This window comes from Micromesistius poutassou (genome assembly GCF_964030765.1).
Source record: "Micromesistius poutassou genome assembly, chromosome: 9".
Lineage (NCBI taxonomy): Eukaryota > Metazoa > Chordata > Actinopteri > Gadiformes > Gadidae > Micromesistius > Micromesistius poutassou.
In genome coordinates this window covers 19736271-19761851 of record NC_140279.1, presented here as the reverse complement: position 1 = coordinate 19761851, position 25581 = coordinate 19736271, and the positions used below count along the sequence as shown (strand labels likewise).

The following is a 25581-nucleotide window of genomic DNA, read 5'->3' as shown; positions in this document are numbered from 1 at the left end:
AATGCAGCAGGATAAAGATCAATAAAGGGGGAGGTGTATAAGGTACCTGTTGCGTCGGTGCTTGTGTCTGTGTTGGCTATGCGGAAAACAAGTGGAGGAGGGTGGGGAAATAAAGAAAGAAGGAAAAACAGAACGACAAACGGAAAAAAGAACACGAGAAGTAAATAAATATGAGGAAAGAAACATGAGCGCTGTGGGGCGAGCCTGGGGGTCGTTTCCCAAAAGCATAGGAAAGTGTTTCCCAAAACCATTTCACCTACATAGGAAGCTCTGAAGTTATTAAACTCCATAGTACTAGGTAAGGTAAGGCTTCCTGACTCCCCACAACATAGTCTGGCCTGAGTCCTTATTACTCCCATAGTGAAAAGCTAAATGATTTAACGGCTCTAGGGCTGTTGTAGGTCCATATTATGCCACATGCTTCCTGGATATTCATGGTCACGTGACCGATTTCAGTCTTCTTTGTCTTTTTTACGGCATTAGCATTCCGAGTTAGTGCAGTACCGCATCCAAATGTTAGGGGGTGGAACATCACTGGACATTTAATGGCTCACAAATATTTTCTTTAACAACCCTGTTTTAGAGAAGTGATTCAGTGATAGCCTAAAATTTAAAATAAAATTAAAAAATAGACTAGGCCTGTATCAAGAAACAAGCATCCACTGCAGCAACAACACAAGATGTGTTGTGGCTGACTAGGCTATCAAAATATTGTAGGAGGCAAATATAGGAATATAGGTACTGTTAAGAGATCGACAGACTTCAAACATCTAAAATATGTCATTAGAACTGAGGAAACAAGACGCATCTGGCAGGGCTTGAGCCAGTGTCATTAAAAATTTGTGTGACGTTTTTTCCAAACAAACAATTATTTCCGAAATTGTTTCTAATGTTGATACAAAGGATAGGTAGGCTAGACACAATCAAGTTGGTGAATATTAACCACAACTATATAACAAGCATGTAGTCTAAATATCAAAGTTTGTGAGGCTTCCACCTGTGAATGATTGAATGCCTCAGAGTAACTCTGAACTCTGCCTTCAGAAAACATCTGTTCACTGTGTATTAGCTGATGATAAACATCTGTTCACTGTGTATTAGCTGATGATAAACATCTGTTCACTGTGTATTAGCTGATGATAAACATCTGTTCACTGTGTATTAGCTGATGATAAACATCTGTTCACTGTGTATTAGCTGATGATAAACATCTGTTCACTGTGTATTAGCTGATGATAAACATCTGTTCACTGTGTATTAGCTGATGATAAACATCTGTTCACTGTGTATTAGCTGATGATAAACATCTGTTCACTGTGTATTAGCTGATGATAAACATCTGTTCACTGTGTATTAGCTGATGATAAACATCTGTTCACTGTGTATTAGCTTATGATAAACATCTGTTCACTGTGTATTAGCTGATGATAAACATCTGTTCACTGTGTATTAGCTGATGATAAACATCTGTTCACTGTGTATTAGCTGATGATAAACATCTGTTCACTGTGTATTAGCTGATGATAAACATCTGTTCACTGTGTATTAGCTGATGATAAACATCTGTTCACTGTGTATTAGCTGATGATAAACATCTGTTCACTGTGTATTAGCTGATGATAAACATCTGTTCACTGTGTATTAGCTGATGATAAACATCTGTTCACTGTGTATTAGCTGATGATAAACATCTGTTCACTGTGTATTAGCTGATGATAAACATCTGTTCACTGTGTATTAGCTGATGATAAACATCTGTTCACTGTGTATTAGCTGATGATAAACATCTGTTCACTGTGTATTAGCTGATGATAAACATCTGTTCACTGTGTATTAGCTGATGATAAACATCTGTTCACTGTGTATTAGCTGATGATAAACATCTGTTCACTGTGTATTAGCTGATGATAAACATCTGTTCACTGTGTATTAGCTGATGATAAACATCTGTTCACTGTGTATTAGCTGATGATAAACATCTGTTCACTGTGTATTAGCTGATGATAAACATCTGTTCACTATGGACGGAGGTCAGCTACGTATTGCTATGTTAGCTGGAGACTTTTGGGAAACACTGGTACTTGGGCTGCTGCATCGTACAACTGGGCTCAGTAATAAGTCGTCAAAATGCTAACTTCCTGACTGTTTTGGGAAACGCACCCCAGAGCCGCGGGGAGCGACAAGTGAGTGGAGAGAAACCAAATCAAAAGACATCAGAAGGGAAATAAACGGGATGTGAGCAGGGGGAGGGTGTGGTCGGGGGTGGGCAGTTGGGACGGGGGCTAGCCTACCCGGGGAGGGTGAGTTGGGGTCTGTGTGTGGCAGGCGGAAGACGTAGGTGATGTAGGAGGACAGGAGGCTGTTGCGGCCGTGCATGTCCTGGCTGCTGTCCAGGTACTTATGGAGCCGGTTGACCACTGACGCCATGACCTCGAAGGAAGCCTGGCCCAGGTTCACTGCACCACAGACAGACAGACAGACAGACAGACAGACAGACAGACAGAGGCCAGATTACGAGAGGAATCACAGACATACAAATATATCTAGGCATATCTAGTGAACATATTTAAGTTAACACCCGGCAACAAATGGAAATAGTATGTTAGTCATTGCCGTGGGGCTGTTAGCGTTTCATTAGCCAGGCCTAGAGGCGTACAATGTCAACACAGCGCTGAGGAGCGGGCGTTTCCTCTGCTCTGTGTAGCGGTTTGCTCACCACACAACCTGGCAGGCGGAAGTTAAGGGGCTCAGGATCCTAGAGTTTTCCCTCAATTACTAATTCAAATAAATAAGTAGCAGTAAGCAGTTTTGTCCTTCTCAATTGGATGGCTTTTACATCACGCCATCGATACTCTCGTTTGTTTTTACATTTTCTTTCGGGAAGAACAATTATTTTATTTCCTGTGGACATTTGAGACGATTTAAAGGGTCGTGGGACTGGACCGTATGGGTCGCTGTGATCATCGCACTTTATTTTTAATGAATTATAGTTTGTCTTTCCTCTGTTGCCCTTGTGTGTAAACTGAATCCCACTCCTCAGTGAATACAATACTAATTATATTACTATAATAATACTAATCACCTATCTGCCCTGCGATCACCGGCGGCCGCACCACCATCAGCACCAGCTTGTCCAGCAGCAGGTGGAGGAATCGAACAACGGGCTCCAGCTGGGAGGAGCTGAGCGCCGCGATGCTGCTCTTAAGCTCCGCCTCCAGGTTGTTCTCCATGATGCGCATGTCCCCGATCCTCACCGGGAACATGTGTTCGTCCAGGGCGTGCACCAACGCAAAGAACTTGTCCAGGTACTGGTCCTGGGGGGCAGACGGAGGGGGTCAGGACGGGGTGAGAGCAGGGACGGGCCAAAACTAAATCTGACTCATATTAGAACAGAGATTATTTTCTATAATACTTATATTAACAGGTTGAGTCAAAAATCGATCTAATAATGGTAGCCTCCTACAGAGGGCACTATAGTGTATTCTCCAGTAGTCATTTGAATCAACTATGTTCTGTTCTGTTCAACCGCATGAATGTAAAAAGAATGGCAGACCTGTAAAAACCTGAACCCTAATGTTAACAAGAACTAACCAGAACAAAATAAAGTTGTGCATCTCCGAAACGTAGAAACGAAAGCAACGCTAATCGCCATGGTTACATCGGGTCAGCAGAAGCGGCCAGATGCAGGAAGTGTACAGGAATCCAGTCCATCTGCTCCACCACATAGACGGTGGGGACCTCAAATATGAAGATAGGCCATTTGGTAGACCCTTTGAAAACGTGGGTAAACACATTTTGAGCAGGGGGGGCACCAGTGGGAATCGAATCGCTAACCCTGGCAATGTTAATTCCAAGCTCTAGCAGTTTAGCTAGACAGGAAAATATAGTGAAAATCGCTTGATACTGACCCTGCAGAAGGGAAGAACGACGAGAAAACCAAACGTGTACACATATGAAAAAATGCAAATGGCAGGGAAATTCATTCTTCTGAAACTACTGCCAGAAAACTGTTGTCCTAGCTTGAACCTCAGTGAAGGGAGATTTGTGTTGCACAACCGATACGCGAAGAGGGGAACTACCTGTGTGTGGATGGCAGACACCGCCACCACCTCCACGTTGAACACACCACGATGGTTGTCCACCCACTTCATCCCCGGCAGTGCAACCTGGCATGGACACAAGATGTAAGAACGGAGATCCACTTGTATGGCTCGAAAGAGAACTCAAATGAAGCCTCGAAAAATGAACGAAAAATTTGTATTTTTGGATGGAAATATTGTGACTGCTGACAGCTATACTTTATTCTTGGGATTTTTGACCCCAGACCAAAACAAACAAGTCGGTTATATTGAGAAGCGTGATGCATATCATACACAGCTTCACCACCACATACAGTTCACCACATATCAAATAGATATCTGCCAGATTAATATCCACTAAACTTTCACGCGTCTTACGTCGGGGGAGAGGACAGAGTAGGACTGCGGGGGCTTCTCCAGAGACACAGGCAGGCAGAAGTGTCCGGTGCGCAGCCTCCCACTCTGCAGCATGGGGATCCACTGGGAGGACGGAACAGTCACAGGAGGAGCACAATTAAACCTCCTGACATTCAAATGCAAACGACAGCAATGGTCAAAATTCAACAAAAAAAGGTAAACTCGTATACAAACTCACATAGGGGGTAAATGAGTAGGCAATATAGCGGCATAGAAAGTATACAACATACAAGTTACAAGTTATGTTGCCATATTCCCAGCCATATTGTAGTTGCCAATAATTGTAATACATATATATTTATCTATTTACCATTATACAGGCTTTTATTTGAAAAGATAATGTTGGGTGTACTGATGTTTATTATTTGATGTATGCTAGTGGCTGCCTACATGTCCACTGATCCATCTATCTAGTGTGAGTAGCACATATTCAGGGAGCCCCATGGGCTAGCTTGGTGTGAGCGGGGGGCTGTGGCCCCTACCGTGTATCCGACGGGGGTCTCCAGCGGTGTGTTCTGCTTCTGCTGACAGCTGACGTGATAGAAGGTGAAGAGGATGTGGTGGTGGTCCGACAGACTCGCCGGCAGCTTGATCTTGATTTCGTCGTGGAAGTCTGGGGACCTGGTGGTTAGGATCAGCATGAATAGGACGGGGAAACTCTGTTCTTTACTAAAGGTTGTTACTTCAAATGGTCCTGCCTTCACAATACACATAAACAGTGTTCTACTGTACATTCTGAGGTGCCATCAGAAAATATGACCATTGTGTTTTCAGCCGTCTACCCCAATGCAAAAATATGTGACACGCCCCCACCCTAAAACACGAGGTTTGGTTGTTAGACTACAAGTACATGTCTACGTCATGATGCACATGCAGACAGCTGCACTGCTTAGCTGACAAGTCCACCAGAGTTTCCTTTTGCCAAACATTTTCAGAGGAGAAAATAAACGTGTTCCTCAATTCAGAGGGTTTATATTGTGCACTGATGCTAATTGAGATGCATTTAATTTAGTGTTTTAGTAAATAAAGTATAAAATATAACTAATGGATACAACCTTTGTACTCAAGCAGAACTTTTTCACTGCAGGCAAAATTTGCATGATCATTTTATCATCATGGCAAGAATACATGAAGTTTCCCCAGCCAGTTGACGACAGACAAGTTAGCAAAAAATATCCAACAATTGCATCCATTTATGGCCCGCTCTATTTATAACATGGGATTTGTAGTCAACAAAGCGGAGCAAATGGCTATTGTTACAGCCTGTCAGAGCTGCATTACATAACCCGTTCTACGGTCCCATAGAGAGACCATCTCAGTCCGCAGGTCAAGGCACACAAACACAGAAGATTCTCTTTCTTCTTCAGTTTCAAACAAGGTCACAAGCAGCTCTTTGAGACTTCAAAAATGAGAGTTTGAACAAGAGCAGAGGAAAGTAAGTTTCCTCAAGGGGACAATATCTTTCAAAGGAACACCACAAGTAACCTTCTTCCCCCCCCATGTCCCATGGAAAAGAGAACAGATTATTGGCTGGACAGAGAACATTTCTAAACAATTTCTAAATTATCAACTCTTAGCGAACAATTCCTCATTTAACTTGATCTGTGTTTTCTCTCTTCTTGAGCTGTATGGATCCAATAGGTATGGCCCGTCATCCTGGACCAGTGACACTTTAACAGAACCTTAACACACGGACAACCACTAGAACCCAGGCCTTTACCTACCGGCAAAAAGATTTAGGTTTAGCCTGGGGAAATGGCCCAAGAGAAATATTGGGCCAATTCAGAGGCAAACGGTTGACCATAACGGACAGGAAACAGGAGCGGTGGACTGGGCGGCCGGAGGAGGAGAACACTTTCTAATGGGACGGGTTGGTCACACCATACTCCTAGAGAACAGGTTGATTAACTTTAACCTTCAAGGTCTGACCCTTGGGTGACGGATGGCAGGCCACTGGGTGTCGTAAAAAAAATAAAAAGCTAATAGAAGTGATAAAATATTACAGAGCCCTGAGTCCCTATATAAAAGATGGAGTCAAGGACATGGCGGGCGGGGTGAACCTGGAGAGATGCGGTGCAGGAAGTACACTAGAGGTAAACGAGCGAGTGAGGAACAGAATTCACTCTTGGGGTTGATCTGGTTAGAAGCTGTTGGCCATCAGTAGCCGTGATATTTTTCTACACACACTACACCAATTTCCCCAGAAATGTAAGCCAGGATCATTTGGAATACTGTCCACAGCAGCATAAACTCATAACACATTGTCAAATAAGACTTGAATAAGAGGATTATTCAATGAGACAGGAATTGTTTCATAGCCCGACCGATCATGGCAATGAAGTTAGGCCAGAGAGAACAGAAAGGACCGCGCTCACACACCTTTCCAAAGCTGCGTCGTCCAAAAGCAAATAGATTGTTATGTAAAGGATTAGTCACAAAGCACATCCTTTAAAACATGAAGAACTTACCTGTTATGGTAGACCACAGAAGTGTAGGCCTCCTTATAGAAATCTGCACAACTGGACTTGCCGAATATCACCTTATGGATGAGAAACATCAAGATGTCAAACAGAGGACAGAAGGCCGGAGGACAGCTTGAAATCATCCCCATAAACAACATGTGAAGCACACTAGCAAGATAGCTGCTACAACCACCACCTCAACAGAAATAAACCAGAAATACAAATCACAGTTGGCGTACCGACAATGCATTACTGGGATCCTCCCCGTTCATGAACTGCACTTTCACAGTGATGTTTCGTGCAGAGCCTTGGCGATTGGCGAAATTCAGGCTCTGCGGATTCACGTACAACAGGTTCCTGAGGGAGAAGCATGAAGAGAAAATTATATGAAAGAAAACGATACCAATTATGTAAAATAAACTGCAAAAATATATAGCCCTGGGTAATCCATATTGAAAAGGCTCAATATGAAAAATCATTTATCCAGTTAGCTTCTGGAATATAACTAACTTTAGTTTTCATCCACTATGGCCTATTCGGCTTTTAAAGAACATTAAATGAAATGCAACCATTATGAATATAAGTGTTATTTTCACACTACACTTTGGCTGTTCTAACTTCCAAGTTGCCCTATGTGAATGATTGAATGCATCGCTAATTAAAGCTCATTTCGTTTGTTTAGTTTAATGTGAACACACAGGGTATCGGAGGGAAAACAATTAAAAAATATATTCACTGAAACAGTATCCTCACTGTGTGAAATTGCAAGAGATAGACGTTTTTGTAGACCCTTCCGATATTGTAAACACAAATGCATGTATTTAGTAGAGTGTGATTACTGTGCTGAATCTGGAACATTTGACTGTATGAATGCAGTCATTATGTAGCCAATGTCTCACTACTAGAAGCAATATCATGGGGTGTAATATAGCTCTCCCTCGGTCATCCAACTCTTTTTGGAGTGAAACTGCTCTGGTTTAGCGTCAGAGGGAATGGTTACATCACAGCCAGTGTGTACATTCAATCCTCTGTCCTCTGATTGGCAGAAGGAAGAGTGACCTGTCAATCATTTGCAGCGAGGCGGATGTGACCTAAATCCTCTGAAAATGAGTTGGGTCAGAGAGAGACAGCACTACTAAAGCTGGCCGTGGACGGTAAAAAGCAGGTCATAAAAAGGTATGCTGGACATCTACCAAGTGAACACAAATCCTTGAGTAAATCCATTTTATAGTAGATTTTAACAAAACCAATTACTAGTAGAGTAGAGAGTAGAAAGTATAATCTCTATACTGTTCATTTGATCCCAATAGAGAGAACGTAAATTCAAGATTGAGTAGGTTATATCCGTCTAATGTCTTTCTGGCGTGTATTTCAAAGTCAATGTTTTCTGTAGTATTAAAGATACACAAGAAATATACATAACAAATAGCATTTTACCCCAAAAAACAACTACATCTTCAAATAACATTTTCTGCCATCTGGTTATGTGGGGGGGGGGGGGGGGGGGGGCAATCACAAACAGGAAGAACCAAGCAGCCCCAGACGACGTGAGAAACCGCAGTGACGCAGTACACTCTTTGGACGGGGGAGGGTGGGCGGGGGTCTCCCACTGGGCCACAGCTGGAACCACAACACACTGAAATTGTGGGATTTTCACTTCCCTGGAAAGTAGAGTAGGTCATCAACCTTTAACCCTTTGTAATCAGGAGCAGCATCCAGAAACAAATGGATCTGCTCTCCCATCTCAGTGTGGAACAATCATTGTTATAGCACTGCTGTATGTATCAAATATCAAATATATATCACTGCATAATCTAAGTAGGTCATGAGCAATTGACAAAGAAATTAAAATATTTCCCACAGCTATTCTGCCTTGCATCTGATTGTTTTTGAAACAATTTTGCAATCAATATTGATTTTGATGGTTCTCAGACCCCATGGAAGTGCCTTCAAATAGCAGCCTCTGCTAAGACTAAATAAAAATGTAGTGTATGACAAAATGTAAACAGGAAGATTTAAAAGCCAAGTCACCCCTTCCGCCCCTTACCGTAAGTTACCACTCAACTCCTTGTGCCTGTTTTGGGAGGTCTAAGTCATTGTTTGACGAGCATACACAGAGATTAAAGGTCCAGTGTACAGAACGTACATTAGTTACGTTACCTTAGTTTGAGCCCTTTATATCTACAAGGGGAGCGGGTCCTCTTCTACAGAGGCTGCCATGTTGCAGCGCCATGGTTCTAGAGGAGCCCAGCGTGGGCAGACCGCTCCACAGAGAACGCCTTTTTAAGAAAATAGTGCCAAGAAGTAGTGCCATGTTTACAGCTTTGCAGAACAATGAGGCAAAACAAACACATGTAGCTATGCTACAGGACAGGTCACCCAGCGGTCATGGTCAGAATCAATCTTACCGGCTCATACGATGAGGCGCGGAGGCACACTAATCTAGTTAATATTCACATGGCTACATGATTGACCCTTCTACAAGGTTTCACCGTTATGAAACCAATATAAAAAGGTCTCAACATTATATTCCCAGAGACTTTGCAGGTAAAGTCAAGACCATCCTTTGCGCTACAAATGGAAGTAAACATGCTCAGTGGTAATTTCACAAACCTAGACCTTATTACTAAGAACTCTGGAAGCATTCCTTACTAGAAGGATATAATTAACATGTAGTCATTTGTCGTGCACTTCAGCAAACAGAACAAAATAAAAAATCCCCTCTGCTTTTTACAACTGCGATCCTCCATTTAATTAGTGTGCGCTAACTGCCATACACTAAATCAGACATTCACATAAAATAATATTCATAAAACATACTGATGACGAGGAGCATTATATAAATATTAGCTAAGTTCAGAGCAAAATGTAATGCCCAAGGGGAAATGCCGATAACAATGTTCATTTTATAGCCTGAGATCCTACAACTTACATTTACAACTTGGGAGAAATCTGCATAGGAGCATGACTCAAATCTGCCTAGGTGGTCTCTAGTGGTATAGGGTTACTTAGGCTTACGTCTGCAACCACGTAAAACAACTGAATGAGTATTTACCATAAAAGTTATTGTATTACATATCCGTGTACACCAACTGCTCTGCAAACCATTCAGCAAATACAAGACATCACTTGTCTGCTGGACTATACATTCACATATAAAATCTCTTTAAAAAAAAAGCAGATTGCTTATGATAGAAGATGAGTACACTTTGTCCACACATCATGTAGCCCTCAAGCCATGACCCTGGTGCAGGATGACATGCATCAAAACCTGCAGCCAAGCTACCTGCCTGTCACACCGGGAAATATAGTCAGTGGCATGGAGAGAGAGAGCGAGAGAGCGAGAGCGACAGAGAGGTAAGTGAGGAGTTGATTAAAAAAATGTGGGGGGTTCTCAGCAGGATTCTAAATCAAACCGGAGCACATCAATTTCCCAAAACATTATCAATCAGGGCAAGGTGGGTGAGAACTATGAAGATATGGGATTGATCAGGCCAGCAGATCCATCAAAACACTCTGATGGCCATTGTTGGCTTTCTGCTGATCAGCCAAAGCTCGACAGCACAGTTTGGAGCGCAGGACAGGGTGTGGTATAGACCGGGTTCAGACCTTTTTTGAGGGGAGGGGGGTTGTGGAGAAGGGGGTTGATTGGCTATTTGCTCACTGCTGTGATTTGTTTGTTCAGGAGAAGGGGGCTCTGGCGGGGGGAATAAACAGCTAAAACATAGCTGGGTTGATGATCAGCTAATCCCCCCTCCCTGCTCTACTGAGGGGGCAGTATATAACACAGGGCTGCCTGCCGCGCTCACATCATTCTAACAGAGAGGCAGTCAGGAGGGGAGAGGGATAGAGGCTTGAGGACAGGACGCCTAAGACTTGTTCAGTAGCAAAGACATCGGAAGCCAGCAAAGAGGAACCGGTTTTGAGTGCCACGATGACAAAGTTACGTCTGTTCTTACTGCTTCCCCTGCTAGTCAGTTCCACTTATTCTCTTCCCAATCAGGACTCCTCAGGAATGGAAGAGTACCCTACCCTGCCCAGCCGCGTATTGACCCAGGCACCCACCACCACCGAGGCAAAGTCTCGCTTTGCCATGCTGGATGATGTCCGTCTGCTGGCCAACGGCCTCCTGCAGCTCGGCCAGAGCCTCAGGGAGTTTGTGCACAAGACCAAGTCTCAGATCAACGACATTTTCGTGAAGCTCAACATCTTCGACCGCTCCTTCTACCAGCTCTCGGTAGTCACCTCTGAGATCAAGGAGGAAGAGGAGGAGCTGAAGAAGACCACCAACTTTCTAAAGACCAACAATGAGGAAATTAAGAACCTGTCGCTGGAGATCAACTCCAAGATAAATGGAATCCTGCAGGAGCGCGGGCAGCTGCAGAGCAAGGTGGGGATTCTGGAGGAACGGCTGCAGGGGCTGTCAAAAAGCGTGGTTCCTCCTGAGCAGCTCAGGGAAATGGCGTCACTCAAGGTAGGAACCATGAGGTGTTGTGGTGGCTATTCTTAAAACTCAGATATACCTGTCTGATGTCACTGGTGGGTTTCAGCAAACCTTCAAAGTGATACCTGCTTGAACGCACTCAACATTTCACTGGCTGTTTCAGGAAGTGATTGACTCTCAGGAGAGAACCATCACCGATCTGCTGGTAGCCGTGCGAGAGCAGCACGACCAGCTTGACTACCAGAAAACCAAGATTAAAAACCTAGAGGAGAAGGTAGGCTGCAGCACTAAGCCTTACAAGACCATATTAGACCTAAGCCATAATCCATGCCCTAAGTACGACAAGAACAAACTACTCTCGACAGCATTTGCCCATTATAATACATTTAGTTCCAACAATCTGATATAAACCTCAACACCCTGGAAATTATTTTTTAACCAATTCTAATCGTCTTATAATATTTGATTTGTACCTACTATCACAGATGAACACGGACATCTTTCAAGACACAATTGAGAAGGATGTGGATACAGACTTAGACAATTCAGATATGTTTGATTATCTGACAGGAAACTCAACCGTCATGGAAACTAAAGGTACAAAAAAAATAAATCGAATGTATTCTTATATGAGCAAAATGTATTTGTTGCAAACATGTCTGGTCATGTCCCAACTTACAATTCAATTGATATGCTCTCTTAAAGATATCCCCACTGACTGCAGTGAACTGTTCAACCAAGGGGAGAAAAACAGTGGAGTCTATACCATAATGCCAAATGGGTCGGAGCCATTCAACGTTTACTGCAAAATGAGTCTAGGTGGGTGAGAAACTCAAGAAATTAATAAAACCCTTGAGATTTCACTTTTGAAATCCCAACCTTTTTTCGGCTAGCACATATGTTATAGGAGATGATCATTTCATTGATTGGTGTTAGTGCTGTGTAGAGTGTGTCAAACGATGTTACTTGCTACATGTAATGAGCATCAACTCTTTTTCTACAGATGGTGGTTCAACAGTCATCCAGCATAGGGTTGATGGCTCTGTGGACTTCGACCAAACATGGGAGAAGTATGAGTTTGGATTTGGAGATTTGGAAAGTAAGTGGATGAAGAAAACATGCAAATAAAATTTGAAAGAGCAAACTAGAAAACTCAAAAGTAGACAAAAAGCCGCTCAAGAATAATTCCCAAACCTAATTATGGCATACTTTCTGTCTCCATACTGCCCTGTTACAAATCCCTTGGGGGGACAGGAAACGCACACAATATAGCAATATCTTTCAAGTACTTCCCGTCAGAAGTACAACAATAGAACGATAAACTAAGCATATCAGCCTTTGTTGACAGAAGGGCTTCCTCTGTTGTCTGAGGTCTCTTCTCCCCTGAGGCTCACTAGACGTGGACACCAACCCAATGAGAGTCACTCCCCATTCCAAAGAGTCAACAGCTCAGGCACTCATAAGTGGCGGTCTCTCTCCCACCAATAACTACCTACTTATTATAGCATTAAGTTGAATGTTAGTCTACAGCATCATCACCAGGGAATAGTGAACATACATTTTCAAATATTCCAATATCCAAATTTCAATTTGTCCAACGTTCTAGAGAAAATACATAAACTGATTGACATCAACAGAAATAGCCCAACAAAGATGCAGAGACGAGAGGCTGATCAGGACCCATTTGTTTTGCAGATGAGTACTGGCTGGGCCTGAGAAAGATCCACAGCTTGGCCATGCAGAGAAACTCCGTCCTGCATGTGGAGCTGGTGGACTCCAGGAACGAGAGGCGCTGGGTGGAATACCAGTTCCTGCTGGGCGGTCCCACCACCAATTACGCTATCTACATCAGACGCCTGGCTGGGGACCTGCCTGACACCATGGCCAATCACACTGGAATGAGCTTCTTCACCAAAGACAGAGAAAACCTCAGGGACGTCGACTGTATTCGCAACTACACAGGTAAGAAGGACGGACCCGCCTTGTTTGATTGCCTGCATTGCCCAACATCACAGATATACCTTAGCTTGCACCTCTAAAGTAATGGTTAATACTGACTGGGGGGATTCATATACCCTAGACAGAATTATCAAGGGAAGTGGATGATGAGGTTTGATGAAACCAAGCTGATTCATGAGTGCGTCTACACTCCTGATGTGGTGGAACATGTTTTCGGCAGGTGGCTGGTGGTTCAGTGCCTGCGGGGACACCAACCTGAACGGGAGGTACGTGTGGCTAAGGGGCAGGGGGCGCCAGTCCAGACGCAGGGGGATCCAGTGGAAGTCTAGCACGGGCGCCTTCAGCTCTCTGAAGACAACCACCCTTTCAATACGACCGGCCCCCTGGACCGACCACTTCAACTGAGACCCCTCAACGCTGCAAACTACAACCCTTCCCCAAGACTCTCTCAGTGGGCTTCCCCTCAGCCGACTGACACCCCTTGCCCCACACCCCACTGTACACGTCCGTCGACGGATCTCATTGACTTTACATGGGACGCTCCCGAAATGCATTGTGGGTCCGTCCGTCAAGTCGGCTCCGTCTCTTGCGTCCAAAAGTTGAGAAAAGTTTAACTTTTCAGGCAGCAACGGATCCGTCACCCAATCAGATCGCGTTATCCAAATATACGCAAGTGCACTGTCCAATGAAATCACCTTTGTTATACAACCCGGGAAAACACATAGATGCGGCAAAAAGCCCCCATCCGTCGACGGACGTGTACAGTGGGCACGAGGCGTAAGAGTCTAGTCCTTACGCCACAATGGGTGAAGTCATGGCGTGCATGCGCAGTCAGAAGGTGACTTAGCCTAGGACTTCATGTTCCATGTTTTTAGCAGGCATACATTCACGTTGCCGCCCTAAATGGACTGCTGTGTGACACCGTTGCTGTGCTGGCCAGCAGATTTTTTTTTAAAAGGAGGCGATCTGGAACAGAGGAGTAAATTGCTGAGCTGTCAGCAGTGACCCAACCACTTTGCGCAGGTCATTGGTCTTTTGACCTGGGCCTGCTGCTGTTGACTCATTGCATTATAGCACTGTCCGCACAAAAAAAGAGAAACCGTGGGAGAGGGGTGCGGGGGAGGGGGGGTGATGCAATTGCAGACAAACAGACTAAAAAGTGCTTCACTGCCCATTTTGGTCATCTGAGATGCATCAAGACAGCTTTGTTTGTTGAACTTATTATATTTTGAGTGTTTGTTGAAGTAGTACTGCATGCTCCAGTAGAATAGAACCACTGATGTCCATAGACTGAATATTATATCAACCAAGAACTGTACAGAAACCAGCATGTCCTGTATAACGCTCATTATCTCATTATTCTGGATTATTTGCACATGTAAGCATGTTTAGAAATATTAGATTTCATGGAGATGCAAATTCCCGTATCCACAGATTGAAGGTTTTTTATACATGATAATATACATTGATATCTTTGAACCATGCAATACACTTTGGAAATGTGTTTGTATTGTATTTAATTTCCATATATTGCCCTATCCTTCTGAGTCATATTGACTTTTTACATTCAACAACCTGTACTATTCATGTTCTGTTGAAGCATATTTATGAAACAAACCGGTAAGCTTAAATAAACAGCATTTCAATATAATGACTGCTTTAGTCAGTCAGTCACTGGTCCATAACTTACAATGAGTTAATTTCCATGTGGCCCAATTGAATAACAACTTCTGAATAAAAATCCAACACAATGCTTACACAAAGGACTGGCACAATGGGGGCAGCACTCTGAAACTAAGATATTCAGGTGGTTGGGGAGAGCTGAAAGAATCATTTCAATGTGATAAGAGTCTAAAGTTGAGCAGCGGCTTAAACAGGTCAGACTAATGCTACCACAATGAAGACCCATTAGATAATACCTTTTCCCCACAAAATGAGTGGGTGGGTGCTTAGTCCAAAGCACTAATGGGAATAACTGCGCTGAAATCATTGAATAATGCTTCTAAAAAGGTTAATGAGATGGACATTGCTTAAAACCATAACACAGATGTGTCCCTTCTGTACACATGACCATAAGTCAGGGTCATAACATTGACATTGACCGAGGGCTTTGAACGCAACCTGCTAATAAATAGTTAACTTCTGTATTTGCCAAGCAGGCCATATTTAGATTTCCATTGGAGTCACTGAATATTGGTCTGTAATGTAACATAGAAAACATCTGCAAATTGCCCAAGTGACCCAAAATGCCCCCGAAACGTAATACAAGGGGTCAAAATAAAGCCCTGGATAAAATTGGCCTGCATGTAGGGTAAGTTAAAGATAAAAACCTATCTTATAGCAAACCCTGTAACAAATCGAATAGTACAAATATTCAAACACCAGTGTTTGCTGTACTGAACCAGAAAGTGGTCGATCAATCAGGCCTGACCTGGGTGAAGGCTATCAGTAGGCAGATATAGCAGCGAAGCAAAGGGGTTATCAACACTCACTCTTACAGACCGGTGCCAACACTAGAAAGGGGTCAGATGCAGTGTGTCATCACCAGCCAGGTCATGCACCCAGGTAACCAAACCATGATGTGTGTGGCCTCACAGTAGACTTGCCGCTGTCTGTTTTGTCTTACCTCTACTAGGGCTGTACAATCATGACAAAATATATAATTCTGATTATTTTATCCAATTCTGTGATCGCAGTTTATTCATCACGATTAAAAGATTATCGCTTCAATTCATATTCTTTGGAGCCAACTGTGTGCATTGAAAAAATAAATAGAGCAAATGCTGACAATTTGAAATTCGTAACAGGGCGTAAAATGTAACAGGGCGTACAAAATCATATTTATTTATGTTTAAATAATTGTACAACTTCATAATAAGTTGTACAATGTACATTGTAATGGCCAAAACCGCTATTTCGGTTCATATCCAACAGATTTTGCAGCCCTTACCTGTACGTGGTGTTGGGTACGTAGACGTCCCTGGCAGGGAACTCCAGGATCTCCCTGGTGGGCCTGACCCGGCTGTCCGGGTAGGGTTTGACCTGCTGGAGGTCGGGGGTCAAGCAGTAGTGGGGGTTCTCTGGCGCTGGAGAGATGTCCAGCTTCAACTGGGCTGTGGTTGAGGGAATCAATCAATTAATCACTCAAATCAAAAAACAAATAGAAAAAGAATGCACAAATTAGTGAATGTATGTATGTATGTATGTATGCATGCATGTCCAACCACGTCATTTTACTCATGCAAAAACTATTTTCCTTATGTGCTAGTATATATTAGCCTGAAAATCCAGAGCCACATCTAGAAAGCTGTAGGGTCTGGCAACGAGTGATGAAAACGGCCCAACTTGAGGGGCGGCACCAAGCATGCATATGAAAATATCACTGCACGCAATTGGATAACACTACGACCAATCAGAAGAATACCAGAAGCTACTAGCAAAGCTAACCAATAGATTAGACTCTCGCTGTATCTGGTCGGTAAAACAGCAACGTTTTTGGCCCCGCCTATATCAGATACACGGATGTGATTGGTTAATGTTCTGGGCCAGGGGAATCGGGGAGTGAGTATATAGCTCGTTCATTTTTGCTAAAATACTTTAGGGCCAGGAAAAGGACAGTGTTCAGCAAAGGTAGAGCAGGTCAAACTGAACTGCTGCCAACGGTCTTTAGCAGGCTGGCCCGCTGTACCTGTGATCGGTCTCAGTCTCCTCAGCACAGAGGAAGGCCTCCTCATGTCCGCCAAGAACTTATAGAGGTCCTCATCACTCAGCCGGTCCCCTTCCTAACACACACACACACACACACACACAATAATACAAATCAATTAGAAAAGACAGCAGGTGACTTTGTTCCACTCTGTCAGACGGGGGCATCCAGCAGCCAGACGGTGGCTCCAATGCGAGGGTCTCTGACTGGGACTTCTGCCCTCACCTGTTTGAAGAAGTTGGTGACGGTGAGCGTGGCGGGTCTGAACCCGGTCAGGCTGCAGCACTCGTCCCCGCTGGTGGTGCGCTCCAGGGAACGCCTTCCCATGATGCTGGAGTTCCGCCGCTCTGACCACGAGCCTTTCCTCTCTGCGCGCACACAATTCAAAATGTTTGAAATGTTATCTTTTTATTTTGTTTCCCACGAGGACAACGATAGCCCGGCGAGGTGTTAACAGCGTCACATGACAAAACGTTTTGGAAAACAAAGAAATACAAATGACGTGTGTGACCTTTTGAGGTCTGACTCTGATCTGAAAGGTTACACACACACACACACCAGGTTGCAAACCCGCGATCAATATGGCTGGACGGTTTGTTTGATTACCCCAGGTATGACCCGTGATTAGATCTAGGAGAGCAGTTTAAAGGTCCCATGACACGCCACCGGATGTGCTGTGATTAGCCGTTACAAGCCGTTTTGAAAATCTGCCACTTATGACATCACAGGTGGGCATGTCCACCTAGATGTGTGACGGATAGATGAGCAACGTTTGCTACAGTCCACTGGGTAGGCTGGTAGACTAGGTTTGTTTGCCATTACCCCAGGTATGACCTGTGATTAATTGATTTGATTGATTTAATTGATTGATACATTTAACCGTTTCATTATTTTCGGTTTCGGACAAGAATTTTCATTTCGGTGCATCCCGAGTACATGATTTTTATTTGGGACAGTTTGCGGGCCGCCACTTACTGACCCCTGCCATATACCATCAGAAACATAGTGGGCTTTATTTATACAGAGGGGAATAACACGGTGGACATGTGTATGACAATATTATCATTCAATCCAACATTGAAGAATGAGGCATTTTAAGTCATGATCCAGCTGTAACTATTTATCCCCTCCATTTAATATAAAGAAATCATAGAGGGACATATTTCCCACTGGCATATCTCCTCATTCTAATGGCCTCAGAATACAACACTAGCTTTAGCTTTTCCATTTCAAATCGATTATACGATTATAGGGTCTCATGGCTCGGAGCCGAGAACCTCTCCATAGACCAGCACCCTCCCTGAAGGGGCCTCAAGGTCTCCCTGACCTGATAGGCTTATCTCCAGCTCCGTGTCTCTCTCCAGGCTGCCGGCGCTGTTGACGATGTTCATCAGGTGGATGGCGGTCCAGGCGAACGGCATGCGGTAGCGGCCCAGGCGCTGGCAGAACTGCTCTGATTGGCCACGAAGCTTTTCCAGCTTCTCCTTGTTCTGCAGCAAAAAAGACCCGAGTTATGATCATACATTCGTCACAAAACCCAAATATTGAAAACCTAAACTCTCACCTAGGTCATCGTGTCATTCACTGAGCCTAGAAATAAGGTATGCCATTTCAATACTAGCCACGCAAATCAGACTTTAAGAATTATTATTCTTAAAGGACAATTCCGGTATTTTGAACATTGAGCCCCCTTTCTGGTTTGTCTACGATGAAATTGAGTGGTTGACACCGACATGTTGACTATTGGTCCTGTCTCTGGTATTTGGCTCATTTAGAATCGCCCAGCCTGCTTCAGAATGGCTGGCTACGGGCATTCACAAACCTGTCCTTAAAACAACCCTAAACATTTGTTTTCAGAAATGTGCAACTCACCGAGTGGTTAGTGGTGTTCGTTGATGTTCCAAATCAAGTATTGTAGCGAAATACAGTTTCTGTTGTGTTTTATTTGGCATTTTGTAAATTCATTGATTTCTGTTGGAAGACTCATTGCTCGTTGACCGGAGACGGAAAGAGGGGCTGGTTGTAGTCTTTTCGCACGGTTCCAGCCCTACTGTTGATGAGGAGAACCGAGCGAAAAGACTACAACCAAACGTAAACAGCCCCATTTCCGGTCCGGTTCCCGTTTCAATGGGTTTTACAAAATGCACAAATAAAACACAACAGAAACTGTATTTCGCTACGATACTTGATTTAGAACATCAACCAACACCACTAACCACTCGGTGAGTTGCACATTTCTGAAAACTAACGTTTAGGGTTGTTTTATGGACAGGTTTGCCCGTAGCCAGCCATTCTGAAGCAGGCAGGGCGATTCTAAATGAGCCAAATACCCGAGACAGGACCAATAGTCAACATGTCAGTGTCAACCACTCTATTTCATCGTAGACAACCCAGAAAGGGGGCTCAAAGTACAAAATACCGGAATTGTCCTTTAATAATAATAATAATAAGTCTGAGTCTTATACACAAAGCCCAATACAGTACATACATTCATAGAAGCATAATTAGAGGATGAAAGAGTAAAATAGAATTTAATTACTGTGCATATACCAGAGAACAGGGTAGGTACCATGTAAATGAGTTAAGTGAGTTTAATGGAACAAACTGCCAATTCAACTAATCCTTTGTTAGCAGTTTAACTTAAAGAACACTACAATAAGTACCCTATTTGAATGTAATATTAATCCCCAAATGGAAAATCGGTAGCCACAAATGCATAGCGAGAGAAAAGTAATAGTAATAAAGGAAAGGAAATACTTAAGTTACTCAAAAAGAAAATAAGTAAATAGAATACAATTAAATATATATATATATATATATATATAAAATACAACAACAACATCATCATTGGCAAGCCTTTGAAAGGTCAGCGTCAAGCAGGTCAATGTTTTAACTAGAATAGTATGATTGTACAATTCCTCGCTTGATATGGGCAGCACCAGCACCAACAAGTCATGGAAAAAGAACATGACATATCTGTCCATTAGTAATGTACAAAAACGCAGAGGCGACAGATTGGTCAAGCGGGGAACGAAGCCAAGGAGTGATCATACCTTGGCTGCGTCGGACTCTTTGAAGACCATGTAGGGCTCGGCACACTCGCCGATGTCTCCCTGCTGCAGCACCTTCTCCAGCTGGGGACACAACACATCTGAGCTGCACACACGTCTCTGCTGGAGCCATCACGTGTGTGTTTGTACTCTGCATATAAAGTCTAGCGCTCCAAAACCTGTTATTACTTATCTACGACTTTACTCAACCACTTGTTTTAAAAGCAGATTTGCAGAAAGTTCTAAGGACGAATCTAACTAATTAGAAATTACTGTTTTAACTTTCAATCCTTTTACTATCATCAACTGTGTTAATAACACATTTTTCTAAAAGTAAGAGAATGCAGTAGATATCATACTATATTGGGATGGGAGAGCTAATGTAGGCCAACACTTTGCACCACCACAAATAAAAAAAAGTTTGAATAAAGAACATAAAAAGGGTGAACAGAAGTCATCGCCTGTGTTTTGCAGAGGGGAGGGGGGTAGAGGAACGGAGGGGTCCTGACCTGAATCACCAGGAAGACGTCCTGCGAGGGGTGGGTGATGGAGAAGACGGCGGAGCGAGCCAGCGTGGAGATGGCCGCCGTCTGGATGTGCGGACGCAGCATGCCCTTGGTCTGCTCCGAGTTCAAGTCAAAGAAGAAGTTCTCCGAGATCTGATGGAGGCAAACGTACACAATATGAAAACATAGACAACGGAGGCATTAATGTTTGAACTTCTACGAAGCATCACTACGATGTGAATGGAATATGATTTGCTTGAGTTCTACTTATGGCCTTGAGCACTATCAAACGTGTCTATGGACGACAGACACGGTGATGACCTGAGAATCTGAATGTCCGATCATGGTAGAAGAATACGTAGCAGTTCATCTGTTTGTGTGTGTGGCGATATGTGCCTGCATGTTTATCCAATTGTGTCATTCCATCAACTTGTAAATTAGTGAGAGAGAGCATTAGAGCGAGAGGGAGAGCGAGAGAGCGAGAGCGAGATGAACGTTAATGGGAGAATGAAGCCAAAGAAGTGATTGGGTTCCAAAACATATCCACAGCTCTAGCATCCCACTCCAAATACAAGTACGGAGGGGCCCCCTTTATTTTTTTTTAGGGCCCATGTTAACAAACGCAGATGTCTAAAAACACTGCATGTGAATGAGTCCTAGCAGTGACCATGCAGCTACATATAAATTCATGTATTTGCGACGACAACACGCAGGTCATGGTCATAAGTGTCCTTGCGCCCTCATCTTTTGAGTTTTAATGTTTATAACAGGGTCACCTTTATGGCTCCCCCCACTAAACTCACAGAAGGGCAGCCAATTTGTCAAGGAAACAGCGTGACCTATGGCATTACTCCACTATACATCTACAGAGAGTGACCCTGACCTCCTGAAGGCCAGCTTACCTTTTTCTTTTCCTTTACGTCGTATAAGGCCAAACTAGCGAAAATGGGCTCAATTTCGATCTCAAACCTTCAAGGGCAAAACAAAAACAGAAGGAAGTGAGGTCAGCAGAACCCAGCGTTTAATGGAGAGGGAAAAAAAAAAAAAAAAAGTGCAGAGCAAAGTGTTTCTTGTAATTGTTGTTATTTTTCTATCCACCACATACTTCAGGGACAGACACTTGACGAGGAGCCTCTGGCCGAAGTGTTCTTTGGGCACGTCTGGAACACAGTGGCGCTCGATTGGCTCCTCCTGCAGGAGCAACACGCAGAGAGACACCGCAGACCGTTACCCCCACGGAAGATATACATAAGAGAATAAACAGCCTGACCCTCCAGCTCGGGGGGGGGGGGGCAGGGCCCGGGCGGCACCTCGTCGAGGGCCGGGTGCAGGGCGAACAGCTCGCGGTGGCGGTTGGCCTTGCGCTGGTCCTCGTTGTTGCGGTCGATCTCCTCGTTGGGCGAGCGGTCCAGGAGGCGCGGCAGCAGGGCGTCGGGCAGGGAGTTCTTCAGGTCGAAGATGCTGCACGCCCAGCTGCCGCGCGGCGTGTCGTCAATGGACATGGAGCGCCGCTTGAGCTCGTCCTGGTCACACACACAGGCATAGGTACAACTAATCAACACAAAGACAACAGAACCAGACAAAGGAAGCTCGTTTCTGGGAGATATAGCTCTTCCACTTTTCACAGATTTTTTAATTGACTCTGCTGGAGCCTCACGGAGAACGTAATTCTTTCCATTACAAATATATCATGGATTACATCCTACCAGTCTTTTAATGATGGGATGTCTGGTCATACTTACCAAGTAAACTAACAACAGATTTAATTGACTGAAACCAGTTCTGTTTATGTCCAAAAAGGCTTTTCAAGGTGTGAACAACACACACACACACACACACACACACACACACACACACACACACACACACACACACACACACACACACACACACACACACACACACACACACACACACACACACACACACACACACACACACACAGGGGTTGCTATTGGTGCAGGCGTCTGACCTGGTCGTCCTGGTAACTGGTGCTGTCTATGATCTCATCAGCTTCAAAGAGCTGCTTGGGAAGGCCCCTCTGCCGCTCCTTCTGCTTGTCCAGGGTGTTGGGGTTGAAGCCTGTGCCCAGCTTGTGGTATCTGGAGCACACGTCACACTATAAAGATGTCTTCATGTTTTGGATCCATGACAGTCATGCTACATCTCATACTTAGCGAGTGCTTTAAGCTTATGGACTGTCATTTTATGTTTTTTATTGATATCATCCAGAAGAGGTCATTTATGTCACCAGCAATTAAATAATTAGGGGGAAAACATAAACAATTAAATCTATGAATCAATAAATGAATTAGAGTAAAATAAAACACAAACATCTATGTAATGAAATGGCCTTTTACTTTCTGTTGACGATGGCCCAGTCCTCCGTGTAGGACCTGACGCAGTCTCTGACATGTGTATCCGTGTCCCTGGTACACACACACACACACACACACACACACACACACACACACACACACACACACACACACACACACACACACACACACACACACACACACACACACACACACACACACACACACACACACACACACACACAAACTAGTCAGCAAGTCTCACAGCAAAGGTTTTCAACAAGCAGCATCGTTCACATTGAGCAGATTTCTCATAGAGCTGGGTAGGCTCTATAGTCAGGATCTACACACCGACAAACCCGTCTGATGATGTACTTGCTCAGAGAATTGTTCTTATTGTATGTATGTGGTTGAATAATCCCGGACTACTTTATATTATATACTATATATTAACAAAGCAAAAATACAGAAGTAACACTTTCATGTCCATTAAAGTGGGTCACCTTAACCAGCGACACGGTACCCGTGCTTACCATTCAGACTAGGTGAAAGTTAGGCTACATTTAGATTTTAAGTAAAATGCCACTCTATTGTTTAACTGAAGCGATGGGAACCGCCCACAGTGTGTCAGCAGATATAAAGGTCAGGTCAAATGGAAGACATTTGCTAGACTACCATCAGTGCTTTCTCTACAGTGCATATCAATTAATATTAAACATGGTAAGTGGATTCCATCAGACACATTGTGCGGGCAATAGTTATCCAGTTTAAGATAATCTAATGCAGCATAGAGAGATTTATGAGGAGATAAATGGTGGTGTAGCTGAAATACAATGGCGTACGATCACATTTGGCAGATAAGGGTGATCAAGTCAATTCATGAACACTAGGTAACAGACTGCATAACATATGAGGATAGTCACCAAAAATGTGGCACAGCAATCAGTCAAAAGGGGACTGAATACCCATGACAAATTAATTTGTCCAGTCAGATCTTGAAGGGTACATAAATAACATTAGAACAGAGTGGCATGAAGACGTGTCCTTTTGTACAGACCCCAAGTACAGAGTGCTCAAGTGACCCATGCTCATGTTCACATTTCGTGCACCAGCGAGCGTTGCACGTGCACGCATGGCCACACACACACACACACACACACACACACACACACACACACACACACACACACACACACACACACACACACACACACACACACACACACACACACACTAACGTTTTATTGACTTAATGAAAAAGCTTGTCCGACATGGATTCCAGCAGATACACTTTATCATTTATCTAAATCCAACACATGAATGCACAGACACGTCCGTGCTCGTCCTCTGCGACTAACTGCCGTGGGGGCCTTCCACGACCCCCCCCCCCGCCCCCCGCCCTCTCTTACCCTTCCTCTGGGAGAGCGGGCGCCACGGTGCGACAGTCCCGCGGCACGTAGGTGACCTCAATGTCGTCCGGAGGGAACTCGATCAGGTCCCGGAGCGGCCCGGACTCCATGAGCGGGGGGTGGGTGGAGAGGTACTCCTCAAAGTCCACGGGCTCCACCGCCTCAGTGAGGGGAACCTGGGGGGGCGCGGCGGCAGCGCTCATCAATAAGGGCTGACGGACGCAGCTCGGAAACACTCGCTGCTTAGGTTTACAAAGTGAAAATGTTTGGGGGGCTTTCCCCTCTGTTTGATGAAGGCTTAGCATGGCTGGGTTGTTTGTAATAAAGAGTTATCAAATTTATTGCTAACAATTCATATGTAGACTTAATTAATAATCAATGAACAATCAATGAATTCATTTTAATAAACATAAAATAATTGATAGTTACAGCCCTGGTCATATACTGTGTTCACACCTTTAGTTGAAATCTCTTATTAGTATCATAGATTATGACAGAATACAAACAGATTTCACAGCAGAGCCCCGGAGGGTGGTGCAGTTCAACTGACAAAGCACCATCTGCAAGCACGTTTCTCCTAAGCCACCCGATGAAGCACTTCCCCAGAGGGGGAAATCACTTCGAAAGAGGATGCAACGGAGGATGCTGGTAGTGGCAGGTGCTCTGAAACACACCCTGCTCTCCAGAGGAACACGTGGATAAACATCCCCTCACTGTCTAAACGTAAGCTACATCCTAATTGGGAAGTTGTTGTGATGGTGCATTTGCTACTTGTGTGCATCTGATCGCCTGTTGCTGTTGGCCTAAACAAAAAGGTGACATGGGATGGATTTAATAAACTGACAACCATCCACTTCAACAATGGGAAAGATAGCACGTAGAAATAGCCTTGTATTGAGAATGTATTGAATTAAATAAATTCAATACACCATTTCAATGAAGGCTTGCAGATAGCAAGTATGAATTAAGATGTTTGTAGTGTAGGATGCTGAATGGGTCCATGTCTAAGGTACAGGGGCGTGTACCCTACCGTGTTGCTTGAAGCCGTTCCCACGTTGAGGTTCTTGAGGAGCTGTGGAGAGCCATACTGACCGGCGATCTGTTTCCGGACCTCTGCTGCCACAGTCCTGTGGGGGAGAGACGAGGTTTCAACCAAACGGCCCAGCGCAAATAGTTTGGTATATGTAAGAAGTAGGCAGACGGGGGAGGGGAGGACAAGAAGAAGATAAAC

The 25581-nt window shown here is 44.0% G+C and overlaps 2 protein-coding genes across 11 annotated transcripts in view; one reads left to right on the top strand and one right to left on the bottom strand.

Moving 5' to 3' along the window:
* Nucleotides 1-25581, bottom strand: part of dock7 (dedicator of cytokinesis 7) — a 53777-nt gene that overhangs the window by 25111 nt on the left and 3085 nt on the right. For 5 of the 10 annotated variants that reach the window (XM_084472589.1, XM_084472591.1, XM_084472592.1 and 2 more), the window contains exons 2-22: nt 25381-25477; nt 24351-24526; nt 22984-23052; nt 22596-22725; nt 21934-22146; nt 21729-21814; nt 21526-21592; nt 20627-20776; nt 20121-20201; nt 18395-18557; nt 17293-17435; nt 17050-17143; nt 16312-16474; nt 7198-7315; nt 6965-7035; nt 4979-5117; nt 4458-4559; nt 4080-4166; nt 3083-3314; nt 2292-2456; nt 47-76 (exon numbers count right to left, since the gene is read on the bottom strand). In XM_084472589.1, coding sequence (XP_084328715.1) covers nt 47-76; nt 2292-2456; nt 3083-3314; nt 4080-4166; nt 4458-4559; nt 4979-5117; nt 6965-7035; nt 7198-7315; nt 16312-16474; nt 17050-17143; nt 17293-17435; nt 18395-18557; nt 20121-20201; nt 20627-20776; nt 21526-21592; nt 21729-21814; nt 21934-22146; nt 22596-22725; nt 22984-23052; nt 24351-24526; nt 25381-25477 — 2576 coding nt within the window. Of the gene's footprint in view, nt 1-46; nt 77-2291; nt 2457-3082; nt 3315-4079; nt 4167-4457; nt 4560-4978; nt 5118-6964; nt 7036-7197; nt 7316-16311; nt 16475-17049; nt 17144-17292; nt 17436-18394; nt 18558-20120; nt 20202-20626; nt 20777-21525; nt 21593-21728; nt 21815-21933; nt 22147-22595; nt 22726-22983; nt 23053-24350; nt 24527-25380; nt 25478-25581 lie in introns of those variants that run through there. The other 5 variants (XM_084472597.1, XM_084472598.1, XM_084472590.1 and 2 more) reach the window with 2 other exon arrangements.
* angptl3 (angiopoietin-like 3) lies at nt 10788-15012 on the top strand. The gene is made up of 7 exons (XM_084472601.1): nt 10788-11432; nt 11566-11676; nt 11888-11999; nt 12108-12221; nt 12406-12501; nt 13098-13364; nt 13582-15012. The coding sequence occupies exons 1-7, from the start codon at nt 10893-10895 to the stop codon at nt 13764-13766; spliced, it is 1425 nt and encodes a 474-aa protein (XP_084328727.1). The 5' UTR covers nt 10788-10892; the 3' UTR covers nt 13767-15012.